This window comes from Montipora foliosa, chromosome 9, assembly GCF_036669935.1.
Source record: "Montipora foliosa isolate CH-2021 chromosome 9, ASM3666993v2, whole genome shotgun sequence".
In the NCBI taxonomy this organism is placed as follows: Eukaryota; Metazoa; Cnidaria; class Anthozoa; order Scleractinia; family Acroporidae; genus Montipora; species Montipora foliosa.
In genome coordinates, this window is record NC_090877.1 from 2,086,179 (window position 1) to 2,108,678 (window position 22,500).

The window sequence follows — 22,500 nt, forward strand, 5'->3', positions numbered from 1 at the left end:
CGGATTTTAAGGGGTACAACTTCGAGTGGCGGGGTATTCTGCAGTTAAGCCAACTTGAGGGTGCCACAAAGCAAAATGACGATTGAGAAAGCATTGAATCAGTTTTAGCCATGACAAACTCTTTATGTCTACTCGCTTTAAAGTCTTACATAAAGCTAAGCAAGACCAGAGCTTCGTATAATGTGTGCGTTCTCATCACAACTTTGAACCTTGCCGAGCGAAACCATGTATTTTTTGAGTTGTTCCTAGCAATCATGAACAGTCATCTCACCTCGATCCGTTCTCTTGAGAACTTTTCAGCTTTCCGCTCCAGTTCCACTCTTTTTGCATACTAGGCATAAATGATTTGTGTTATGAAAGTTAAAATGGATAACCACATTAAATCATCAAATTTTGCAGAGTCATTTCTTGTTGTCGAGCCTCACGTCGATTAGTACCCATTTTGGTAAGTTGCTCACTGTTACTCATTTCTTAATAACACGAACAAGTAATAATTTATGTGTGATAAACCAGTTCTGACGAATTTTGCGTTACTTTTTGTTCTTTTCTCTTTACTCAGTTTGGATCAAGTTACTGACTACGTCAGAATTCCTGATATGTTTATTTTCTAAAGTGATCATGATCACCGTCACTCATGATCAGTTGCGAATGACGCACCCAAATGATCCACTAGTATTATTTATCCCTTAATTTTTTGTTCAGCCGGATTCACTTTTCCTGCTCACAAGGTTTTAAAGAGGAACATTGCAAGGTATTTGGTAATATTAGCTTGCTGGGTGTAATCAGATATTTGTCTGTCGTTGCAAGATAATAAGTAACAATTAGCTTGAGGTGTCACGGTGCTAAATTATTTGTTTCTTGTGTGATCGAACTACAACGTAAAAACTGCCCTCCATTCTTTTCTTGCACATCGAGAAAGTAAGTAAGTAAGTAAATGATGTATCTTGAATTGTTCCTGAACAGAGAGGGTTTTTAGATTCAAAATTGAGGGTGTCACAAAGCAAATGACGATGAAGAATGCATTCGATCAGTTTTAGCCATAACAAACCCTTAATGTCTACTCGCTTTAAAGTCTTACTGAAAGCTAAGCAAGATCGGAGCATCGTATAATGTACCCGTTCTCATTACGACTTTGAACCTCGCCGAACGAAACCATTACTTGAGTTTTTCGGAGCAATGGAACAGTCATCTCACCTCGATCAGTGTTCAAATTGGACTGCTTCACTGATCAGTTGCGCTGTTTGCTCGAGTATGAAATGACTTCTCCTTGCTGCTCCATTTGTTAGTTCTCTTGAGAATTTTCAGCTTTCCGCTCCTGTTCTACATTTTTAATGCATACTAGGCATAAGGGAATTTTGTTATGAAAGTTAAAAGTTTTCCTTCAAGATTCGATAATGCATGGATAACCACATTAAATCATCAAATTTTGCAGAGTCATTTCTTGTCGTCAAGGACTTCGTATTGATTAGCATCCGTTTTGGTAAGTTGCTCACTGTTTCTCATTTCTTAATAACACGAACAAGTAATTTATTTGTGATAAACCAGTTCTGATGAATTTTGCGCCACTTTTTGTTGTTTTCTCGACTTTACCCAGTGTGGATCAAGTTAGTGACTATGTCAGAGTTCCTTACATGTTTATTTTCTGAAGTGACCACTGTCACTCATGATCAGTTGCAAATGATGCATCTAAATGATCCACCACTATTATTTATCCCTTAAATTTTTTTTCAGCCGGATTCAGTATTCCTGCTCAAAACGTTTTGAATAGGAACATTGCAAGGTATTTGGTAATATTAGCTTACTGGGTGTAATAAGTTATTTGTCTGTCGTTGCAAGGTAATGGGTAACAATTAGCTTGAGGGGTCACGGTGCTAAATTATTTGTTTCTTGTGTGATCGAACTATATACTGCCCTCCGTTCTTTTCTTGCACATCGAGAAAGTTAGTAAATGATGTGTCTTGAATTCTTCCTGAATAGAGAGGGTTTTTAGTTTTTGAATCCGCCTTGATTCAAAATTGAGGGTGCCACAAAGCAAATGACGATTAAGAATGCATTCAATTAGTTTTAGGCATAACAAACCCGTAATGTCTATTCGCTTTAAAGTCTTAGTTAAAGCTAAGCAAGACCAGAGCCTCGTATAATGTACATGTATGCGTTCTCATTACAACTTTGAACCTCGCCGAACGAAACCATGTATTTTGTGAGTTGTTCCGAGCAATCATGAACAGTCATCTCACCTCGCTCCGTTCTCTTGAGAACTTTTCAGCTTTCCGCTCCAGTTCCACTCTTTTTGCATACTAGGCATAAATGATTTGTGTAATGAAAGTTAAACGTTTTCCTACAAGATTCGATATTGCATGGATAACCACATTAAATCATCAAATTTTGCAGAGTCATTTCTTGTTGTCGAGGACCTCGCATCGATTAGATCCATTTTGGTAAGTTGCTCACTGCAGTTACTCGTTTCTTAATAACACAAACAAGTAATTTATGTGTGATAAACCAGTTCTAATGAATTTTGCGTTACTTTTTGTTTTCTCTTTACCCAGTTTGGATCAAGTTAGTGACTAAGAATTCCCTACATATTTATTTTCTGAAGTGACCACTGTCACTCATGATCAGTTGCAAATGATGCATCTAAATGATCCACCGGTATTATTTATCCCTTAACTTTTTTTCAGCCGTATTCAGTATTCCTGCTCAGAAGGTTTTCAAGAGGAACATTGCAAGGTATTTAGTAATATTAGCTTGCCGGATGTAATAAGTTATTTGTCTGCCGTTGCAAGGTAATAATTGTTTGTTTCTTGTGTGATCCAACTGTACATACTTCCCTCCATTCTTTCCTTAACCATAGAGAAAGTAAGTAAAGGATATATCTTGAATTGTTCCTGAAGGAAGAAGGTTTTAACTTTTGAATCCGCTTAGGTTCAAAATTGAGCAAGTCACAAAGCAAATGACCATGAATGCACTCAATCAGTTTTAGCCATAACAAACGCTTATTAATGTCTACTCGCTTTAAAGCACGGTCGGGGGTACCCCCATTTATGCGCTATATAGAAGGCAAATATTTTAAGCAAGAGCCGGTACAGCGTACATTTGATTTTAGTAGTGTACTATCTTTCGGCTGGCGAAAATAGCCTTCTTCAGGTACAATGAAAGTTTACATTGGATTGCTTTTCTGTACACATATATAGTAAGTGGACGTTGACGTAATACTGGAAAAATGTGATAAAATATGGTAGTTACAACAAATTTGAATTCAAATGCTAAGAGTAACGGGAAAATAACTGAAAAGACTGTAAATAATAAACTGAAATCTTATACGTTTCTTGGGATCAATTGTCATGCCTTTTGAAATTTAAAAAAAGCTTCCCTGGCCTTACCTGCCTTACGGATAGAGTCTGTTGGAAAATATTGTTTCGATAGCAATTAGTTGCATGTCCTTAGAGATGTTGTGGCTCAAGTAAAATTAAGGCCTGGGTCACCCAGCATTTGAACCATTTTTTTGAAAAAAAAAAAAAAAAAAAACTTAAGTAGTTTGCACCCGATTTTTCTCAGACTTGACAGAAAGGTGCATTAGGAGCAGCCCTCTCAGCCTGTCTTACTAATTTACCGGAAAGTAATATGATACCTTCAGTAATGGTTACTTTACGCGGCAAATTCGTTGGTTGTGAACATTCTGAAGTAAATTCCTACCACTAAACAAACAGAAAGTCGGAAAGCAACAGTGGCTATGTCTATGAATAGATGAGATACGATTTATTAGTTTTACGCTTGGAATCCCAGCCAGAATTTATCCCTGTCCGAGGTGGATTCGATCGAGTTATGGTTTGCAATAACAACGCCATTCTCTTAAAATTTTTAGCACAAATAGTTGCACTCGTGGTTCCAACCGTGGTGAAGAAAATCAACATTATAAGTTTGCATTTAGTTGAAAAATATCGAAGAATAAGAATAAATTACATGTGTAACATTTTTGCGCCAAAGTCGAAAAATAGCGCGGCATACGCACAACAATATCTTCAGAAACTCTTCACGAAATACAAGGAAAGGTTACGTTTATACAAACGTTGGCCGTGTAGCACTTATATTTTAAACAGAGTTAACTGAATAGACTGTAAGGTGAAGTGCTAGATTTCAATCCCATATAAACCATGTGAGCGTTAGCCCTACAGATGGAAATGGGCTCACACAAGGACAGAGAAAAACTCTGACCAGGGTGCGAATTGAACCCACGACCCTCGCGTTAAGTCTCCGCCGCTCTACCGACTGAGCTACAAGGTCAGACGGGTGCAGGCCGTGGTAAGTGAAGATGTTAAAGTCACGGCCATGAACATTTACAAGTATAAGGAAAGATTAGCTTTATACAAACGTTGGCCGTTAATCTTGTGGGAAGGCAATTTTGTCCCACTGTGCTGGCTTGTGGTGATAGGCATGCGCATAACCGCACGCCTACATCTGCCCGCACTACTTTTGAACAGCTGATATTCTCCAAAACTGTGATGTATATTGTGTTCTTCGAAGCTATCGCAATCCTTGGGTTATTCGTGTTAAAGGTTTCTTAAATTATTTCTGTAATTTTTGCTATACTTAAATGCCAATTTTGTTAATTTGCTCGAAGGAAATTATTTCAATATTTTGCGTAAACAGCGTTGCTCACATCGAACAGAAATTTAGCTGGCTGGCGAAATTATGTGTAGTATTATAGTCAGTTGAACTATTTTTGGAGATCTTTTTGCAAGCAGATACAAAACTGCAAACGGAAACTTCTTATATCTTCAAAAACATACCTTGTAGCTTGACGTGTGTCGAAAAAAAAAGTAAAATTAACCTAACAGACCGCTTTTGAAAATGAAAAGGTATAAGTCGCTTGTAATAAGAAACAGATTTTACTTAGTATACTTCAACGAAAATTTGAATCTTCTTACCTAAAGAACAAACGCAAGCTGACTAATTGATAAGTGTTTGGAACGTATCGTTCAAATTTGCTTCGTTTTTACAACGAAATACACGCAGAATCGTAAAGTGTAAGTGTCTGGGAAATAGGGCAACATGTACATACTGTAAATTTTAATACCTGACGTGTTTACAGTTTATACTGGTCGGTGGTGATATGACTTTTAATTTCCAACCATAAATTTCTTAAAAGCAAGGTGACAAGACATAAATGATTTGCACGAAAATTAATGCAGCCAGCTTGGCGACTTTTCAACTAGTTTTTGGTAGATACCTTTTCTTTTCGGCCTGATTACGCAGATTTTTCAGCCAGACTGAAAATTTCATGGAAGACATGTCTTCGTGTGTCTCAGGTTGAAGTTCATGATTTCACTGGTTTAAGCAATTATAAGAATACTGCGTGTTTGTTTATTTATTATACTATTATTTTGTTTGTTTAGTATAGACCGTATTCATAAATGCCGGTAAAGTAATTATTCTTTTGTCTTTATGCTAATCATTGTAACTAGCCTCGAAAACATGAGCAAAATTCAAAAGAATTTTTGTTCCAAAGTGAGGCTAGTTATGATGATTAGCACAAAGACAAAAGAATAATTTCTTGACCGCTATTTAGGAATACGGTCTATATTCCAGGTGTTCAAATTATCTTTATTATTTAGAATATACCGGTATATTCATCACAAACAAAGGGGCTTATTAATATTACCTAGGCTATGACAATCCTGCAAGTAATAAGCCTCAAGCTTTCATGTTTAGAAACCAATCAGTTAGATTAGGATAGAGTATAGAGTGGCTCTGGGACAAAAGTCGGTAGAGAAATGGGGTACTTTTTTTGTATACTACGCAAGTGATTTTTGTTATGAAAGTTAAAAGTTTTCCTACAAGATTCGATAATGCATGGATAACCACATTAAATCATATTTTGCAGAGTCATTTCTTGTTTTCAAGGACCTCGCGTCGATTAGCATCCATTTTGGTAAGTTGCTCACTGTTTCTCGTTTCTTTATAACATGAACAAGTAATAATTTATGTGTAATAAACCAGTTCTGATTAATTTTGCGTTACTTTTTGTCAGAATTCCTTACAAGTTTATTTTCTGAAGTGCTCACAGTCACTCATGATTAGTTGCAAATGATGCATCCAAATGATCCATCCGTATTATTTATCCCGTAAATAATTTTTTCAGCCAGATTCATTATTCCTGCTCAAAAGGTTTTAAAAAGGAACATTGCAAGGTATTAAGTGATATTAGCTCGCTGGGTGTACCTGTAATAAGTTATTTGTCTGTTGTTTGATTGAACTGTGAGACAGTGACTAGGTCACTTGTGTTCATTTTGTGTTTATTTTTATTCCAATTATTTTCAACTTCTTTTCATTATCCTAATTACTATTATTTGCTTGTTTACCCATAATTACTCAATTTCCTCATATTTTTGCTTGTGTAGTTGTGTTATTCCCACACATTTCTCTTACCTAATTCCTGTTGTGTAGGAGTGGTAAACTCCTTCTTCCCTTAGGTAAATCCTGTATTAGTGGGTAGTAGATTTACCCCCTAGCCTTATTTGGTTTTTAGTTAGTTTTCTATTTTCCTAAAATCCATTGTAAATTGGCTACCATTTACTTGAAGTAAGTTCAGTCGGTTCAGTTAATTTATCTGAAGAGTGTCAGTCTTAAAGACAAGTCATTTTCCAAGTCTTCTGAGGTGTGAAGTAATATCAATAACATTTGGTATGTTATCAGTATTTTCCTATTTCTTTATTTATGCCTAGCCTTTAGTTTAGTTACTACATATAGCTTTCTGTTCTTGATTTTAGTTCTTAGCAGTGATTGCAAAATGTCATTTGCTATTGTCTAGCTTTATTTATCTATGTTGACCTTTAGTCTGGCACAGCATGTGATTTGCACCTTGAATATTTTTGCTGTTTTCCAATGAGTAATTGCTGTATTTTTGTCTCCTGCTTTGTATCCTTTTAATTGCATTTGATTCCAAATGATCCGTTTGTTACCATTATTTCACAATTACTAGTTTCAATGTACTATTGTGGGATTATTGTGCAATATGTAATTTGAAGCTCTTGCTTTTTTCAAATCCATGCTTCATATAATAGTTCTTGGATTATGACATTGTTTAGTTTGTTTACAATTTGAAGTCATTTTACTCGTTTTGTTGGTAATTTCTTTGCCTTTTAGTTCGCAAGCATGTTTCTTCATGTATCAGCTATTTACCATAGTTTTTATTGTTCAGCAAGTGTAAATAATATCAATTTACTATGTTAAATCCATTGGCTTATTGTGGCTTTGTTTATTTGTTCGTTCCCGATCTCGATCCACTTTGTTTGCGTAGGTATAAATGATTTGTGTTAGAAAGTTATTTCCCACTAGATAATGTTTTACCAAAAGACTTGGCAGTGGATAACCACATGAAATTAAAATTTTTAGAGTTATGAAAAATGGGGCGAGACAAGAAGGAAACGCTTGCAGACAAACACCTGCATTTTGAAAACCGGCAAGTTGACCTGTGATGCATGTCATCAGCTGTCATAAATTGACCAAGAACATATTTGGTCTTCCATAGTGGAAATTGAACTTTGTGCAAGAGAAGGTTAAAAAATGTGGCAAGGAAAATAACGTGCATAACAGGCATTTCTACACACGTGTAAATGAGCACCTTTTCTGGGATAAAAATTATCATATTTTCAAGCATCTTAGTTTGTGTAAACATTGTCAGGATAATTGCGATGTTTCTTGCTTAGAATTTAGTGAAAATGCTACCTCTTTCTATCAACTCAAAAACAGGGAGAGCTTCCATATTGAGCAGATGAAACCGGCCAAACTCAACAAACAAGTTGATCATGTCGGTTTAGCATTACACTTTTAAAATTTACCATTGTGTCAGTTACAGTATGTTTTCTATAATATCGTTGGTTTATAGTTTGAGTTTCACCTCCTTGAAAGGAACATTGAAGAGCGCCTCTCAGCAATTTTCACCTAAGACCGTGCAAGATAAAAAAATCGAAAATTGCGAAAATTTGTCACAATAAAGGACTACCACAACCATTTTTAGAAAAATATGTCTTACTTTGTTTCGATAATTATTTTACTTGGACGGCGACTTTTTCGGTATGGGGCCTTGCGAGCGAATGTTAATGAAACATGCTAATTAGGGAAGAAATTGCCAGCTTTATTCCAGAAATCATAATCTGGGATCAAATCAGGTTTTTCCAGATTTTTCCAGCTTGTTACAAATGCTGTTTTCTAGATTTTTCTAGACATTCCTGCATGCTATTAAATGAAAGGATGTGAAGATCATGTATTAATTTCCAGCTTTTTTCAAGGATATTCCAGTTTTTCATGATTTTCCTCTGCCTTTTCCCACCAGTTAATTTTATTCCTTGATGGTTTTAACTTTTGGTTCCTTTAAGGCAATTCAGCCATTGGTAACTTTTTAAATTTATCAGGAGTGACTTTACTAAGCTTCTTACTCTAAGCAGTCAAATGCACAACAAAAACAGGCATCATTTTCTTGTCTGTATAAAGAACTACCAAAGATCATTGAATACTTTGTTTAACTATAAAGTTATTGGTCGCTAGTGGTAATCAGGCAGTCATGTCTTGTACCTTCCCTTGTAGAACCAGACACTGTGTAATCTATGTAAATCCTATTTAACGACCTTATGTAAATGGTATGTTATGATATACATAAATTGTATACAGGAGCCTTATTCAAAGGCTATGTTATACGTATGCCTCATGTATATATTTTGAAAGGAAATGCTATGTTTTATCTAGTCAAATGGAACCTTTACGTAGCATATGTAAAGGCTATGTTATGGGGTTTTTGTGTCCAAAAATAAAAATGGTTTCAACATAGTTTATACGTAGATTCGAAACAGAAAATACACAACACATACATAATTATCCTGCTCCTATAAAATAATATTCCAGCAAATCAGAAATGTGCTGGAAACTACAAAAAATCCATTGTAGTCAAGCTATTAACAGTTATTACCATAGCTCACAGACAAAAACAATTAGACGACAGATTTTAAAGCAGTTATATATTTTTATTGCATGAACCTAAGCATTTAATTCATGCCAAAATCTTTGAATTGGGTTCTTGTTTTAAATTTAACGAGACCCTCCGTGAGGGTACACTGGGTTGCCTGTGGTATGTGCAGCGTTCCAGACAATTTTTTTTCAAGTTGGGGGGTCATTAAGACCATTTAAGGGGTCACCCAGAAGTCATACCAGCAGAGGCCCTTTGGCTCACAGGTCCTCACACGTTCGCACGACGAACAGATCCTTTTCTGAGGTTAAAACCTGGCTACCAGCCTATTAATTAATCATTTGTCGGAAAGAAGAAATTCCTGTCCTCTTTGGAAATTTTAGACACGCATTGCTTACATGTGGTAGTGAAGTAAAACAGCAATTTATTCCATATAAAATGTCAACTGAGCTGTGTGTTGTCTTCCAGGAGATTCAAGTTGTCCTTGCATAATATGTAGCTCTAGCAGTGCACGATATTGATTTGGTATTGTCTATCATTGTAGTGCCATGATAGAAGTCTTGGGTAAATAGCCTGAGAAGACATGTGGTTACTAGCAAAGTACTGAACCCAGAAAGATTGCAGAAAATAAATGGGAAGTGAGAAACATTGGCTTCTGGGCTGACATGTTGATAATTTTCAAGCTCCCTCACATCTTCTTTCACCTCAAGTTTAAGCGTGCCCTCTGAGCATCTGACAGCTTTGTAATACTTTTACTAAAGTTAACCCTGTCTGGCGGGGTTAGTATCTGGATGGGTGACCTCAAACATATACCCCTTCGTAAAACAGGAGCATTGGACCGAAAATACTATTAACGCTAACCAATGCGAACTCAGCAAGGTACAGATTTTGTTAGCTTGCTTTATGCAAAAACAAATGTTGATGCAAAAGTAAATTGATACACAGTTTTTAGAAAGAGCAGAGGGAAGTTTCCTGGACGGTCGTTCGAGAATAACATATTTACGACATGAAAACAACATTAACTTTGAACCGTGAATATAGAATATAAAAAGTTACGATCAGCGACAAACATTTTTGGGAGATTTTTGCTACGTTCAATTTTGTTATTGTACTTTTGCTTGCACAAATTAATCGCAAAATCGAAAGTGACATCGCCGGAATTCAGCAGGCGCCGTGATTAATTTTGTGTCAAATGATGGCAAGGTACCGGGTTTTCGTAAGTTTCTTTTTCTGTCAAGTGTTATAGAGTTTGACAATAAATGAGCAAAGTCAAAAACAAAGATCACAATCGCCCAAACTCTTGAGGTTGACCCTGGGGTTGACCATTGTTTCTGCTGAGTCAAAAATTTACTCTCCAAGACAAGGTTATGTATCACCAGGTAATTCCATCATTTTGGAAATAACAGCTACTTTATTGTTCATCGGCGTCACAATTTAGTTTTGTCCAATATACACAAACGGATACAATTCGTCAATTCCGATAGTCCATTGGTACCAATGGTAGGATTGGTACCAATAGAAAAGAATGTCATTCCAATGGTTCTGTTGGTGAATATGCATTTCATTAAGGGGACTTTCACTATTTTCCCAATTATGATGGTCTATTGGTACCAATCGTACCATTGGTACCTATAGAAAATGATGTCATTTCAATGGTTCTACTGGTGAAATTATTTTCTCATGTGATCTAGCTGGGTACAGCCTACAGGGCAATTCCGATGGTCTATTGGTACCAATGGTACGATCGGTACTAATAGAAAATTATGTCATTCCAATGGTTCTATTGGTGAAAAAAAAAGTTCCCTTTCACACCAAGTAAAGGCACGCAATAATTATAATGATTATTCCTCGTTCTACAAGCCAACCACAAAAAACAAGTTCGCTTTTACACCAAGTAAAAGCACGGAATAATTATTATAAGGAGATGCTTCCGTGAAGCATACACTGGGTTGCCTGTGGTACGTGTTACAGAAAATCAGAAGGCACTGAATTGTGTGGTATTGAACTACAACATTCCAGTCTCTGAAGAATAACAAATAAAGGAGAAGCGAGAAACATTGTCTTCTGGGCTGACATGTTGATAATTTTCAAGTTCCCTCACAACTTCTTTACACCACAAGTTTAAGCGTGCCCTCTGAACATCTGACAGCTTTGTAATACCAAAGTTCACTGAAGTTAATCCCTGTCCTGCAGGGTTAGTGTTTGGATGGGAGACCAAAACAATATACCCCTCATCAAACAGAAGCATCGGACGAAAATACTGTTAACGCTAACAAATTGGGAGACCAAAACAATATACCCCTCATCAAACAGAAGCATCGGACCGAAAATACTGTTAACGCTAACAAATGCAAACTCAGCAAGGTACAGATTTTGTTAGCTTGCTTTATGCAAAATAAGAACATCATTCTAAAAGCTTATTCTACGCAAAAAGTAGGTTCTGGAGGTAATTTTGAGAGTGGAAATCAAGGTTACGCGGCAGACGGCAAATAAAAACTCACGATTTAATTGACTTAACACACCAGAAAGACGCTAACCTCATTTTGACAAGATAATGCTTTACTATTGCCATTAAAACTATCCAGTTACGCTCGCATATCATAAAACATGATGAATTCATAAAGGCCACCTTTTCCAGCGAACAATTTTTGAAACAAACAACATATTTGCTATTAGAGGCAAAAACCCCTTCCTATTTCATTACGTGCGTGAAGAGAAGAAACTCAGTCGTTTCAAATATGCGCAATATTGCAACAAACTAAATTTCAGGATCAAACCGTTTACATGAAGAACCTTTTCCTTGAATAATGAAGCACAAAATAGACGACAAGCTTTCTTTCAATAATCCTTGGCTGTCACATTTCCAATTATTTTTTTTTTTACCTGAAGATTGTGCAGAGTTGATCACAGATCCACGTAAGGTGTTCGATTCGTTCTCTGTCTTTGTTGAACCCATAAGTTACCAGAGAATTTTCCATTTGATTTCAGTGTTCTACATAACAGCACAGTTGGTAAATATTATTTTAAGAAATGCAGCTCACTTTGATTTCGACTCGACAGGCGATAGATTGTTGTCGAGGTCCATTACTCTTCGCTTTTGAGATTCCAGGTGTTGGTTTTTCACCGCCTGCCTAGTTTATCCAACTGACTTTCCATTATTGAGCTCCATAAGGGTATATTTTGTTTAAGGATCCACTAAAACGCCATTCGCGTTACATCACTTTCGACGCCATTGGACACAGTAGAATCATTAACTTAGCCTGCCACCAGAGAAATCTACGCAGTTCCACTACCCTCTCGATCCTATGAAAATACGCGCAGAAGGCTCTATGCACACCACCACTTACCAGGGGAGTGACAGGCAAGACTTTTACCGACACGGAAGAAAAAAAAAAAACACCGAACAAATGCAAAACACTTTCCGACTGGGATTGCCATACGGCAACCCAGTAAATATTCCTCGTTCTATAAGCTTACCACGCAAAACAAGTTCGCTTTTACACCAAGTAAAAGCACGCAATAATTATTATGAATATTCCTCGTTTAATAAGCCAACCACACAAAACAAGTTCGCTGTTACACCAAGTAAAAGCACGCAGTAATTACGATGAATATTCCTCGTTCTATAAGCCAACCACTTCGTTTTCACACCAAGTAATAGCGCGCTATAATTATTATGAATATTCCTCGTTCTGTAAGCCAACCAGGCAAAACAAGTTCGCTGTTACACCAAGTAAAAGCACGCAATAATTATCATGAATATTCCACGTTCTGTAAGCCAACCACGCAAAACGAGTTCGCTTTTACACCAAGTAATAGCGCGCTATAATTATTGTGAATGTACCTCGTCCTTAATAAGCCAAGCACGCAAAGCAAGTTGGCCTTTACACTAAGTAAATGCACGCAATAATTATTATGAATATTCCTCGTTCTATAAGCCAACCACGCAAAACAAGTTTGCTGTTACACCAAGTAAAAGCACGCAATAATTATGATGAATATTCCTCGTTCTATAAGCCAACCACGCAAAACAAGTTCGCTTTCACACCAAGTAATAGCGTGCTATAATTATTATGAATATTATAAGCCAAGCACACAAAACAAGTCCGCTTTTACACCAAGTAAAAGCGCGCTATAATTATTGTGAATGTACCTCGTCCTATAAGCCAAGCACGCAAAACAAGTTCGCCTTTACACCAAGTAAATGCACGCAATAATTATTATGAATATTCCTCGTTCTATAAGCCAACCACGCAAAACAAGTTTGCTATTACACCAAGTAAAGGCACGCAATAATTATTATGAATATTCCTCGTTCTATAAGCCAACCACGCAAAACAAGTTCGTTTTCACACCAAGTAAAAGCACGCAATAATTATGATGAAAATTCCTCGTTCTATAAGCCAACCACGCAAAACAAGTTCGCTTTTACACCAAGTAATAGCGCGCAATAATTATTATGAATATTGCTCGTTGGAAAGCCAACCACAAAAAACAAGTTCGCTTTTACACCAAGTAAAAGCACGCAATAATAATCTTGAATATTCCTCGTTCTGTAAGCCAACCGCGCAAAACAAGTTCGCTTTTACACCAAGTAATAGCGCGCTATAATTATTGTGAATGTACCTCGTCCTTAATAAGCAAAGCACGCAAAACAAGTTGGCCTTTACACCAAGTAAATGCACGCAATAATTATGATGAATATTCCTCATTCTATAAGCCAACCACGTGAAACAAGTTTGCTGTTACACCAAGTAAAAGCACGCAATAATCATCTTGAATATTCCTCGTTCTGTAAGCCAACCGCGCAAAACAAGTTCGCTTTTACACCAAGTAACAGCGCGCTATAATTATTGTGAATGTACCTCGTCCTTAATAAGCAAAGCACGCATAACAAGTTGGCCTTTACACCAAGTAAATGCACGCAATAATTATGATGAATATTCCTCGTTCTATAAACCAACCACGCAAAACAAGTTTGCTGTTACACCAAGTAAAAGCGCGCAATAATTATGATGAATATTCCTCATTCTATAAGCCAACCACGCAAAACAAGTTGGCCTTTACACCAAGTAAAAGCACGCAATAATTATAATGAATATTCCTCGTTCTACAAGCCAACCACGCAAAACAAGTTCGCTTTCACACCAATTAAAAGCGTGCTATAATTATTATAAATATTTTGAATTGCGGTCGTTTCGCCAACGAGTCGTTTCGCCAACGACTCGTTCGCCAACGTCTCAGGTCGATTCGCCAACGTCCTAAGTCGCTTGGCCAACGTCCTACTGGTCAATTCGCCAACGATGAAAACCGATGCAATTTGAAAACATATCAACAAATATCGTTGGCAATCAAAATCGCTTATCACACGTGTGATATTACTTTCTTACTTTGCTAATTTTAAAGCAGCGAGCTTTTTTCTTTGTTTAGTTGAAAATAAAATATTATTCACTAACTGGAATAATAAACTCAAATCAAAAGAATAAAAATGTGAAATAGCAGACTTTAAAGTAATTCACACACAAAAACTGATACCGACATGTTCATTTCATGGCGCCGCTGCCGCCGCATAATTAATATAAGAGGTTGTCAGCACGAGTGTAAACAGACATTCACGGACAAAATCTTAAAATTACAGAACATTCGGCGCATCAGTAAAATATTCCTTGCAAGCACTGTCTTGAGGTAGAGAATATTTTCGCGTTTCAAGCGATTTCTTTGAGTCAGTAGATCCTGAGATATCGCTTTTTTTTTAGAACGGCTTTTTACAAGCGGTATCATTCCATGGAAGATCCATAACAATAGGTGTGAAAAAGTACCAATTTCACGCTACAGAATATTTTGTTAACAATATTTTTTTCCCGTATGATCGAGTTAGAATTAAAATGGAACGCAGTCAAGTAAATAACAACAGCAATTTTATTACAATATAGTATCAAATATTTAGAAGCACAAAAAACCTATGAAACCTATTTACAAAACCTGATTGAAACCTATTTATTATCTCAGTGAAATCAATTTATCCTATTTACAGAGAAGTTCTAGTTCGCACGAGCTGGTCCGTTAAGCCGTGAACAAGTCTTCAGTAGTTGGGCGGCAGTCTTTTCGTTGTTCTCATACTTTTCCCAGCTTGCGAATAGCTTAGCCTGGATATTCCTAGTGACACTACGTTGAATTCGTTTAAGTTTATTGTCTGATACAAGCCTGATTGTCACGGCTGTAAGTTTTGCCTCCCTATCAAGCAACTCAATTAATAAATACAACGGCAAACCGCATTGTCCCCCCGCTCGGCGATTGAGTGCGTTATGCCAACCTTCTAGATCATTATTAGTTCGGATCGGCTGTTTGTAGACACACCAGTTTCTCGGAGTAAACACCTGGCTTTCGATCCACTGCCGCCTGACATACTCGACGAGACTCCTCAGCTGCTCTGTTTGGGCCTGGGCCTCGAGGCGGACGAACATCGGCAAGATCTCTAGGTACGGAAGGAATGGTAGGGCCATTATCTTTCTGATGTACCGGTACACCGCATCGTCACCGGAGTAAGCCGTCTGAAGGCCAAGCTCTTGTACCTTAAAGTAAAACAAAATCAAAATTAAAAAAGATACACAAAAAAGTATAAACAACAATTAAAATGCAATACACACCTTCCTCCAGACTGCTTGTGTCCAGTGAAAAACGCATCCTTGGATTTTAACTGTTGGTAGGACTGCTCGGAGAGCCGACCACAGCGCCTTCTCGAAGTCCACGGTGACTTTCCTGGCGGCGACCTCGGGCATCAGTTGGATTAGCTTCTGGAGCACCTAGAAATATTGTAGTATATATCATATCCTGAGATTTACACACTGGAAAGCCGATACCAGTTTTGTCAATATGCTAATAATGAATTTCGCAGAGAGTTGTTTAAGAGAAATAAGAGAAATTAGAAAAATAAGTTATCTTCTCTAAAAATAAAGTGAACATACCTTTTTATAGTCCTTTCCCTTCTTGCTGGACATGAGTACGTATGCTAGGGGCACCTGCTTGGCATACTCCCCAGATCTAACAAACGCATTCACTGTTAAGAGCTGCTTGAAAGGGTGGCGAACAAGCTTAAACGTTCCATCTATGTACCAGGTCTTAGCACGGGCCAGGGTGTTAAGCTGCTCCTGTCTTGCAAATAGTAGGTGGCGCCTATCCTTTACTTCGAGGTCAGCACGGAGGAAACCTTCAGGTAGACATTCATCAACTAGCTCGAAGTCGAGATCTCGTGGGTGTTCTGGGCGGAGTTTTTGACGTAGACGATTGGCCTGTCTTGCGATGTATTCCGGTTTGGGCAGGGCTGCACACGGGGCTTCAGTCAGTTCTTCCATCAGGACCTACATGTATAGACAGAAATAATAATAACAATATTAAGACTTAGTCGACTACTCCCTGGAAGGGATGTATATTTACTAAACAACCAACATCGTAACCTTTGAAAACTCGTAACTGACTATTGAGTCTGGTCAATAATATAACTGATTATCTTTTGATACAGGCTTGATTTATGGAAACATGTGGAAAGATGTAATTCTGGTCAGTTATTATAATTTCAAGTTGCCAAAAATTTCAATGTCAATAGAAAGAGAAAAAGATTTAAAACCACACCTCATTTACTATTGCTGAAGCTGGCTTGAATTTGTCCTCCAACGCTCTTGACTTTACAGTTGAAATTATTTTGGCCGCCGTAACAGCTCCCATCTCCACTGCATGGTTGTGCGCGCTCTTCCCTGCTTGGAAGGTCCCGTCCCGCTCCGTCACTGAGGCCTTGCACGCATTTCCCTGTGGACGCATCGTACACTGCCAGTAAGTTGCGTAGGGACGCCTGGAGTGGACGTTGTAGGTGAACTCACCAAAATTGTTTTCATCTGAGAATAGTGGCGTCCCGCTCTCTTCTAAACTCTCAGGTTCAGGAAGGCTTGCAGACGGCTAAAAGATAAAACAAGACAAATCTGTCAATGTTCATGTGATAGAAGTCTTTTAAGACCTAAGACCGAAAACCTAAGCTTCAGTAAGGAGAGACGGTATTTCTATAACGGCATAAATAAATGGTATATTTCTAAGGAGCGATTTTTCTCTCTTAAAGCAACCCACCAAAGTTACATAAACATAAGTGCATGTACTTACCATTGAGGGGTCATTCATCAACGAGTCCATATCTTCCTCCATTCCGCTACTCTCGAAGTATGGTGTCTCCATGCACACCTGGCAACTCCAGTCGATTCCCTCTCCAGACCGTACAGCGGCGCGGTACTGGGCTCGGGATATTCCAGTATCGCAGGTACGATGTTGCCAACGGTAGCAGCCGTCACATTGAAGGCCTTCCTGGCGCGGGCGAACGGCGAAGTTACACACGTTGCAGATGTTCATGATGTAAAGCTGGAATTGTATTCAGTTGCTCTAAAGCTCGAATGAAGATCCTGTATCTTTTTGGGCCTTTTATACTTATGCATCGGATCAGAAAGGTAAGTGCGATAAAATTCACAGATCTGATTGGTTAACCGGAAACATCCATATTCGAATAAGCTCACATAGGCGACGCTAATTAAGATGCGACGCTAATCAGTGTCAATTGTTTGACTTGTGACTGGGAAAGACTGGTTAATATTGCACACACGCGCTAAAGAAATTTTTTACACGTAGAGAACTGCCGTCGCACGCGCAGGGAAAATAATTCCAGGCGAGGGAATGAAATAAATGATAACACAGGAAAAGACTGGTTAACATTGCACACACGCGCTGAAGACTTTTTTTTACTCGTAGAGAACTGCCGTCGGAATGGAATAAATGACAACACACACAAGTGTAAACTTTTATTTAGACGTTGGCGAATTGACTAGTAGGACGTTGGCCAAGCGACTTAGGACGTTGGCTAAACGACCTTAGACGTTGGCGAACGGGTCGTTGGCGAAACGACCGGATACCAATATTTTAAGCCAAGCACACAAAACAAGTCCGCTTTTACACCAAGTAAAAGCGCGCTATAATTATTGTGAATGTACCTCGTCCTATAAGCCAAGCACGCAAAACAAGTTGGCCTTTACACCAAGTAAAAGCACGCAATAATTATGATGAATATTCCTCGTTCTATAAGCCAACCACGCGAAGCAAGTTCCCTGTTACACCAAGTAAAAGCACGCAATAATTATGATGAATATTCCTCGTTCTGTAAGCCAACCACGCAAAACGAGTTCGCTTTTACACCAAGTAATAGCGCGCTATAATTATTGTGAATGTACCTCGTCCTTAATAAGCCAACCACGCAAAACAAGTTGGCCTTTACACCAAGTAAATGCACGTAATAATTATGATGAATATTCCTCGTTCTATAAGCCAACCACGCAAAACAAGTTTGCTGTTACACCAAGTAAAAGCACGCAATAATTATGATGAATATTCCTCGTTCTATAAGCCAACCACGCAAAACAAGTTCGTTTTCACACCAAGTAAAAGCACGCAATAATTATGATGAATATTCCTCGTTCTATAAGCCAACCACGCGAAACAAGTTCCCTGTTACACCAAGTAAAAGCACGCAATAATTATGATGAATATTCCTCGTTCTGTAAGCCAACCACGCAAAACGAGTTCGCTTTTACACCAAGTAATAGCGCGCTATAATTATTGTGAATGTACCTCGTCCTTAATAAGCCAAGCACGCAAAACAAGTTGGCCTTTACACCAAGTAAATGCACGCTATAATTATTATGAATATTCCTCGTTTTGTAAGCCAACCACGCAAAACAAGTTCGCTTTTACAACAAAGAAAAAGCATGTACGCAATAATTATGATGAATATTCCTCTTTCTAAAGCCAACCAGGCAAAACAAGTTCGCTGTTACACCAAGTAAAAGCACGCAATAATTATGATGAATATTCCTCGTTCTATAAGCCAACCACGCGAAACAAGTTCCCTGTTATACCAAGTAAAAGCACGCAATAATTATGATGAATATTCCTCGTTCTATAAGCCAACCACGCAAAATAAGTTCGCTTTCACACCAAGTAATAGCGCGCTATAATTATTATGAATGTTATAAGCCAAGCACACTAAACAAGTCCGCTTTTACACCAAGTAAAAGCGCGCTATAATTATTGTGAATGTACCTCGTCCTATAAGCCAAGCACGCAAAACAAGTTGGCCTTTACACCAAGTAAAAGCAAGCAATAATTATGATGAATATTTCTCGTTCTGTAAGCCAACCACGCTAAACAAGTTGGCTTTTACAACAAAGAAAAGGCATGTACGCAATAATTATTATGAATATTCCTCGTTCTAAAGCCAACCACAAAAAACAAGTTCGCCTTTACACCAAGTAAAAGCACGCAATAATTATCATGAATATTCCTCGTTCTAAAGCCAACCACGCAAAACAAGTTCGCTTTTACACCAAGTAATAGCGCGCTATAATAATTATGAATTCATAAAGGCCACGTTTTCTAGCGAACAGTTTTTTGAAACAACATATTTGCTATTAGAGGCAAAAACCCCTTCCTATTTCATTACGTGCATGAAGAGAAAAAACTCAGTCGTGTCAAATATGCGCAATATTACAACAAACTAAAATTTCAGGATCAAACCGTTTCCATGAAGAAACTTTTCCTTGAATGATGAAGCACAAAATAGACGACAAGCTTTCTTGCAAATAAGCCTTGGCTGTCACATTTCCAATTATTTTTTCTTACCTGAAGACTGTGCAGATTTGATCACAGATCCACGTAAGGTGTTCGATTCGTTCTCTGTCTTTTCAAAACAAAATAGAAAATAGAGCTAAATATTGTTACCTCTTACCATTAATTATCCGAAAATAAGTCCTACAATCTTCTAATTTGCAAAATCAAAAAAAAAAAATGAAACTGGAAGTATGAGACAAGATATTACAAAGTCATAAATGCTAGCGCCCTCATTTTTTGAATGACCTTTACAAAAGAGTGGTAAATGTATTTTTTTGGATTATAGTCTCTATAACTCAATCAATAAGACTGGAATTTTGCAGAGTGGTTAAGCATTTGAATCAAAAACCCTGTGAGGGGAGTCGGAATGTATGGCAAAAACATCTACTTCGTGTACGAAATACAGATGACATAAAATAATGGAAACAGGCGACAAGAAACAATATAACACCAAAACATAACGTCTTGCAAACAGTAGTTAAACAATAATTATGTTACCATTTGTGTCTGGTGCCCCACGAAGGAGCCATATTAAATTAAAGATGAACTGTCCAAGTGAAATTAAGATTGGTTATTTAATAGTAATACATGAAGCAGCAGTTAACCTAGCAACCTTTGTAGCTTTCTTAATTGGTGTTGCTAGAAGAATCCTCCTTACAAGAAGGGGTTTGTCTCCACTAACTAAAACATTCACTAATTAGCAGGTAGTTTGAGGGGAATATTGTGTGTGAATGGTGGCTGAGTTGAGGAAACATCATACACAAAAGTTAGGGTTAGTCTGTAGAATGAGGGGGAGAAATTTACAAAGCAAACTCTCAACCCCAAAATAAGGCTAACAAATGAAACAAATTCTGTGTGAAATTAAAAACTCTAATCACAGAAACAGCCAGATAGTACATGTATGAAAAACTGAATCACGTAGGAGGGATTAACAAATATTTGACCATAAAAATTATTCAGCTGACGTGGCCGGCTTGGCGGTGATATCTCCAAAAAGGCTCGTGGTGTATGAGGCCACCTAAGCAGAAACAGCCACAAGTCAGAAAGGGACCTTGCCGAGTGCTGGAATATGTACTCACTAGATGCAGATGTAGAAGTCCTTTAAGGCCTTTTACTGACACCTTGAAAACAATATGAAACAGAGAGTTACTGTATTGATATGTACTATTTGATTGAGTAAAAGGGCTAGATCGGACACATTTTTTTTTCTTTTCTTTAAATAAGCCCTCAGACCCCCAAAAATAGATGCCTGTGATCCTTGAGTGTGAAATAGTTATGCTATATTTTTTTAAGTTCTCTGTGTGGTGTTGCTAGTCAAGCCTAACAATAAATACAGTCATTGTTATTTTTTAAGGTATGTTCCAGGGCTCATGCTCTGTGGAACAAAATGTGATCATATTGATCAGCCACAGGTTAGCTTATTTGTTGGGGCCAAACTGCACAAAGGCAGAGAAAAAGGTAAAACGTAGCAGTAGTGATAGGCTACAAATTGCTTTTCTTCAGGGGAGGATATTCTACAAGTAACTGGAATCATTGCTTTGTCCCCAGATGGTACAAAATAGGAAGGAGTTGCCATGGAATAGTATGGCTTTTTTGCATAGTCATACCTAAGGGGGCAAGGACATGGTATTTACAATAACTTATCAGTTTTGCATTGTTTTGCTGTGATCCATTTTAAGTTTAGTCTATATATTACCTCGAGATCAAACATTGTTTGCCATGTTATGAAGTGTTCTTACACATCTGTCCTTCTGTGGAATGTTTGTTTCCAGGCTTTAAAGTAATTAAGTAGTTGGTTTAAGTTGGTAACACGTTGATCTGTTATTGACTGCAGTGAACTGTTATCTTTGAAGACATTCCAAAGCATTTCACATTTTCATAAGTTCTTGTATCTTTTCTGTGGTGTTTTCATGAAAAGCCATGTCTTTGCAAACTTTTTCGGACAGAGTATTAACAGCAAGCTTTACTCGTATTTTATTTAAATTATCAAGATGGAATTACAAGCGCCCTGATTAAACCGTATTTGTTGTTTGTTGATTTTCCCAAGCCGGTGAAATCTTGCAAATATTTTTAAAATATTGTTGGTAAAATTGACTACGGCGGGGAATCCGATTCGTCGCGAGCGATTTTAAGTGAGCAAGTTTGAAGTTCTGAAACGCTGCTATATCCAAATATATCCACCTGGTTTTTTACCATGTTATGTAAAAGCTATCGATCTTAAACATATGTAAAATTTAGAGTGTGAAATCTACCTATTACAGACTTAATGTCAAAACCCGGCCACAAGAAATGGACCCTAAAAACACTGCTGCCATAGTGCCGCCGCAGTCGTGTTGTTGGATATACCTCGTTCGTTAATCCATGAGGTAAGCACCGCGATACTGCGGCACTAGCCACTCTACTCAGCTCAATTTAACCGTAAGTCGACTAAGGCACTGCAGCACCAGCCATTCTACTGAATTCACTCTATCTGACACAAACTGCGCAAAAACCACTTTCGTTCAGTTCGGTACTGCGGCTAGCGTCGCGAACGTAAATGCTCCTTTGTGGACGGGTATTCAGCAATCGCTCCAATTGCGAAAATCGAGTAAGCAAGATATGTAAGACCATGTAATCATGTATCGTTGTACGAGACTGCGAGCACTCACTTTTCCAGTTGTCCCTGAAGCGAGTACATTGATCAGTGCAGCCAGATTGTATCACTGCCCGTGAAACTAATGGTTATTATTTTCTTATTAATTGCTTTTAAAAGGTGTTTTTGAGATAGATGATATAATTTTTAGGTACGACGATATGCCCACGGCATTGTGATCGATTTGGAATCCGATTGAGATGTAATAAGA

The 22,500-nt window shown here is 37.8% G+C and overlaps 4 protein-coding genes across 36 annotated transcripts in view; 1 reads left to right on the forward strand and 3 right to left on the reverse strand.

The window, feature by feature from the left end:
• The window catches only part of LOC137970839 (uncharacterized), a 54,768-nt gene extending 52,440 nt beyond the window's left edge, over positions 1–2,328 (reverse strand). For 3 of the 6 annotated variants that reach the window (XM_068817450.1, XM_068817448.1, XM_068817447.1), the window contains exons 1-2: positions 1,195–1,401; positions 272–331 (exon numbers count right to left, since the gene is read on the reverse strand). The gene's annotated coding sequence lies outside the window, so the exon portion shown is untranslated. Of the gene's footprint in view, positions 1–271; positions 541–1,194; positions 1,402–2,237 lie in introns of those variants that run through there. The other 3 variants (XM_068817451.1, XM_068817449.1, XM_068817452.1) reach the window with 2 other exon arrangements.
• Positions 1–22,500, forward strand: part of LOC137970837 (tetratricopeptide repeat protein 28-like) — a 45,250-nt gene that overhangs the window by 7,866 nt on the left and 14,884 nt on the right. For 3 of the 28 annotated variants that reach the window (XM_068817422.1, XM_068817423.1, XM_068817421.1), the window contains exons 2-8: positions 400–445; positions 703–751; positions 1,433–1,480; positions 1,732–1,780; positions 2,392–2,438; positions 2,682–2,730; positions 5,885–5,932. The gene's annotated coding sequence lies outside the window, so the exon portion shown is untranslated. Of the gene's footprint in view, positions 1–332; positions 446–559; positions 752–825; positions 923–1,432; positions 1,481–1,507; positions 1,605–1,731; positions 1,781–2,391; positions 2,439–2,681; positions 2,731–5,884; positions 5,933–9,506; positions 9,764–21,011; positions 21,116–21,205; positions 21,284–21,918; positions 22,024–22,500 lie in introns of those variants that run through there. The other 25 variants (XM_068817435.1, XM_068817438.1, XM_068817434.1 and 22 more) reach the window with 21 other exon arrangements.
• Positions 14,885–16,314, reverse strand: LOC137970538 (uncharacterized). Its single transcript, XM_068817058.1, has 2 exons — positions 15,928–16,314; positions 14,885–15,585 (listed from the first exon to the last, which is right to left on the reverse strand). Exons 1-2 carry the CDS (start codon positions 16,312–16,314, stop codon positions 15,004–15,006), a joined length of 969 nt encoding a protein of 322 aa, XP_068673159.1. The 3' UTR covers positions 14,885–15,003.
• On the reverse strand, positions 16,580–17,720 carry LOC137970539 (uncharacterized). The gene is made up of 2 exons (XM_068817059.1): positions 17,111–17,720; positions 16,580–16,912 (listed from the first exon to the last, which is right to left on the reverse strand). Exons 1-2 carry the CDS (start codon positions 17,351–17,353, stop codon positions 16,580–16,582), a joined length of 576 nt encoding a protein of 191 aa, XP_068673160.1. The 5' UTR covers positions 17,354–17,720.

Coding starts and splice junctions, on each gene's coding strand:
- LOC137970538 (XM_068817058.1), bottom strand. CDS start 16,314: ATGGAAGAACTGACTGAAGCCCCGTGTGCAGCCCTGCCCAAACCGGAA. Junction 15,586..15,927: donor AGGGAAAGGACTATAAAAAG/GTATGTTCACTT, acceptor TTTTAATTGTTG/TTTATACTTTTTTGTGTATC.
- LOC137970539 (XM_068817059.1), bottom strand. CDS start 17,353: ATGAACATCTGCAACGTGTGTAACTTCGCCGTTCGCCCGCGCCAGGAA. Junction 16,913..17,110: donor TGATGAATGACCCCTCAATG/GTAAGTACATGC, acceptor TTTATCTTTTAG/CCGTCTGCAAGCCTTCCTGA.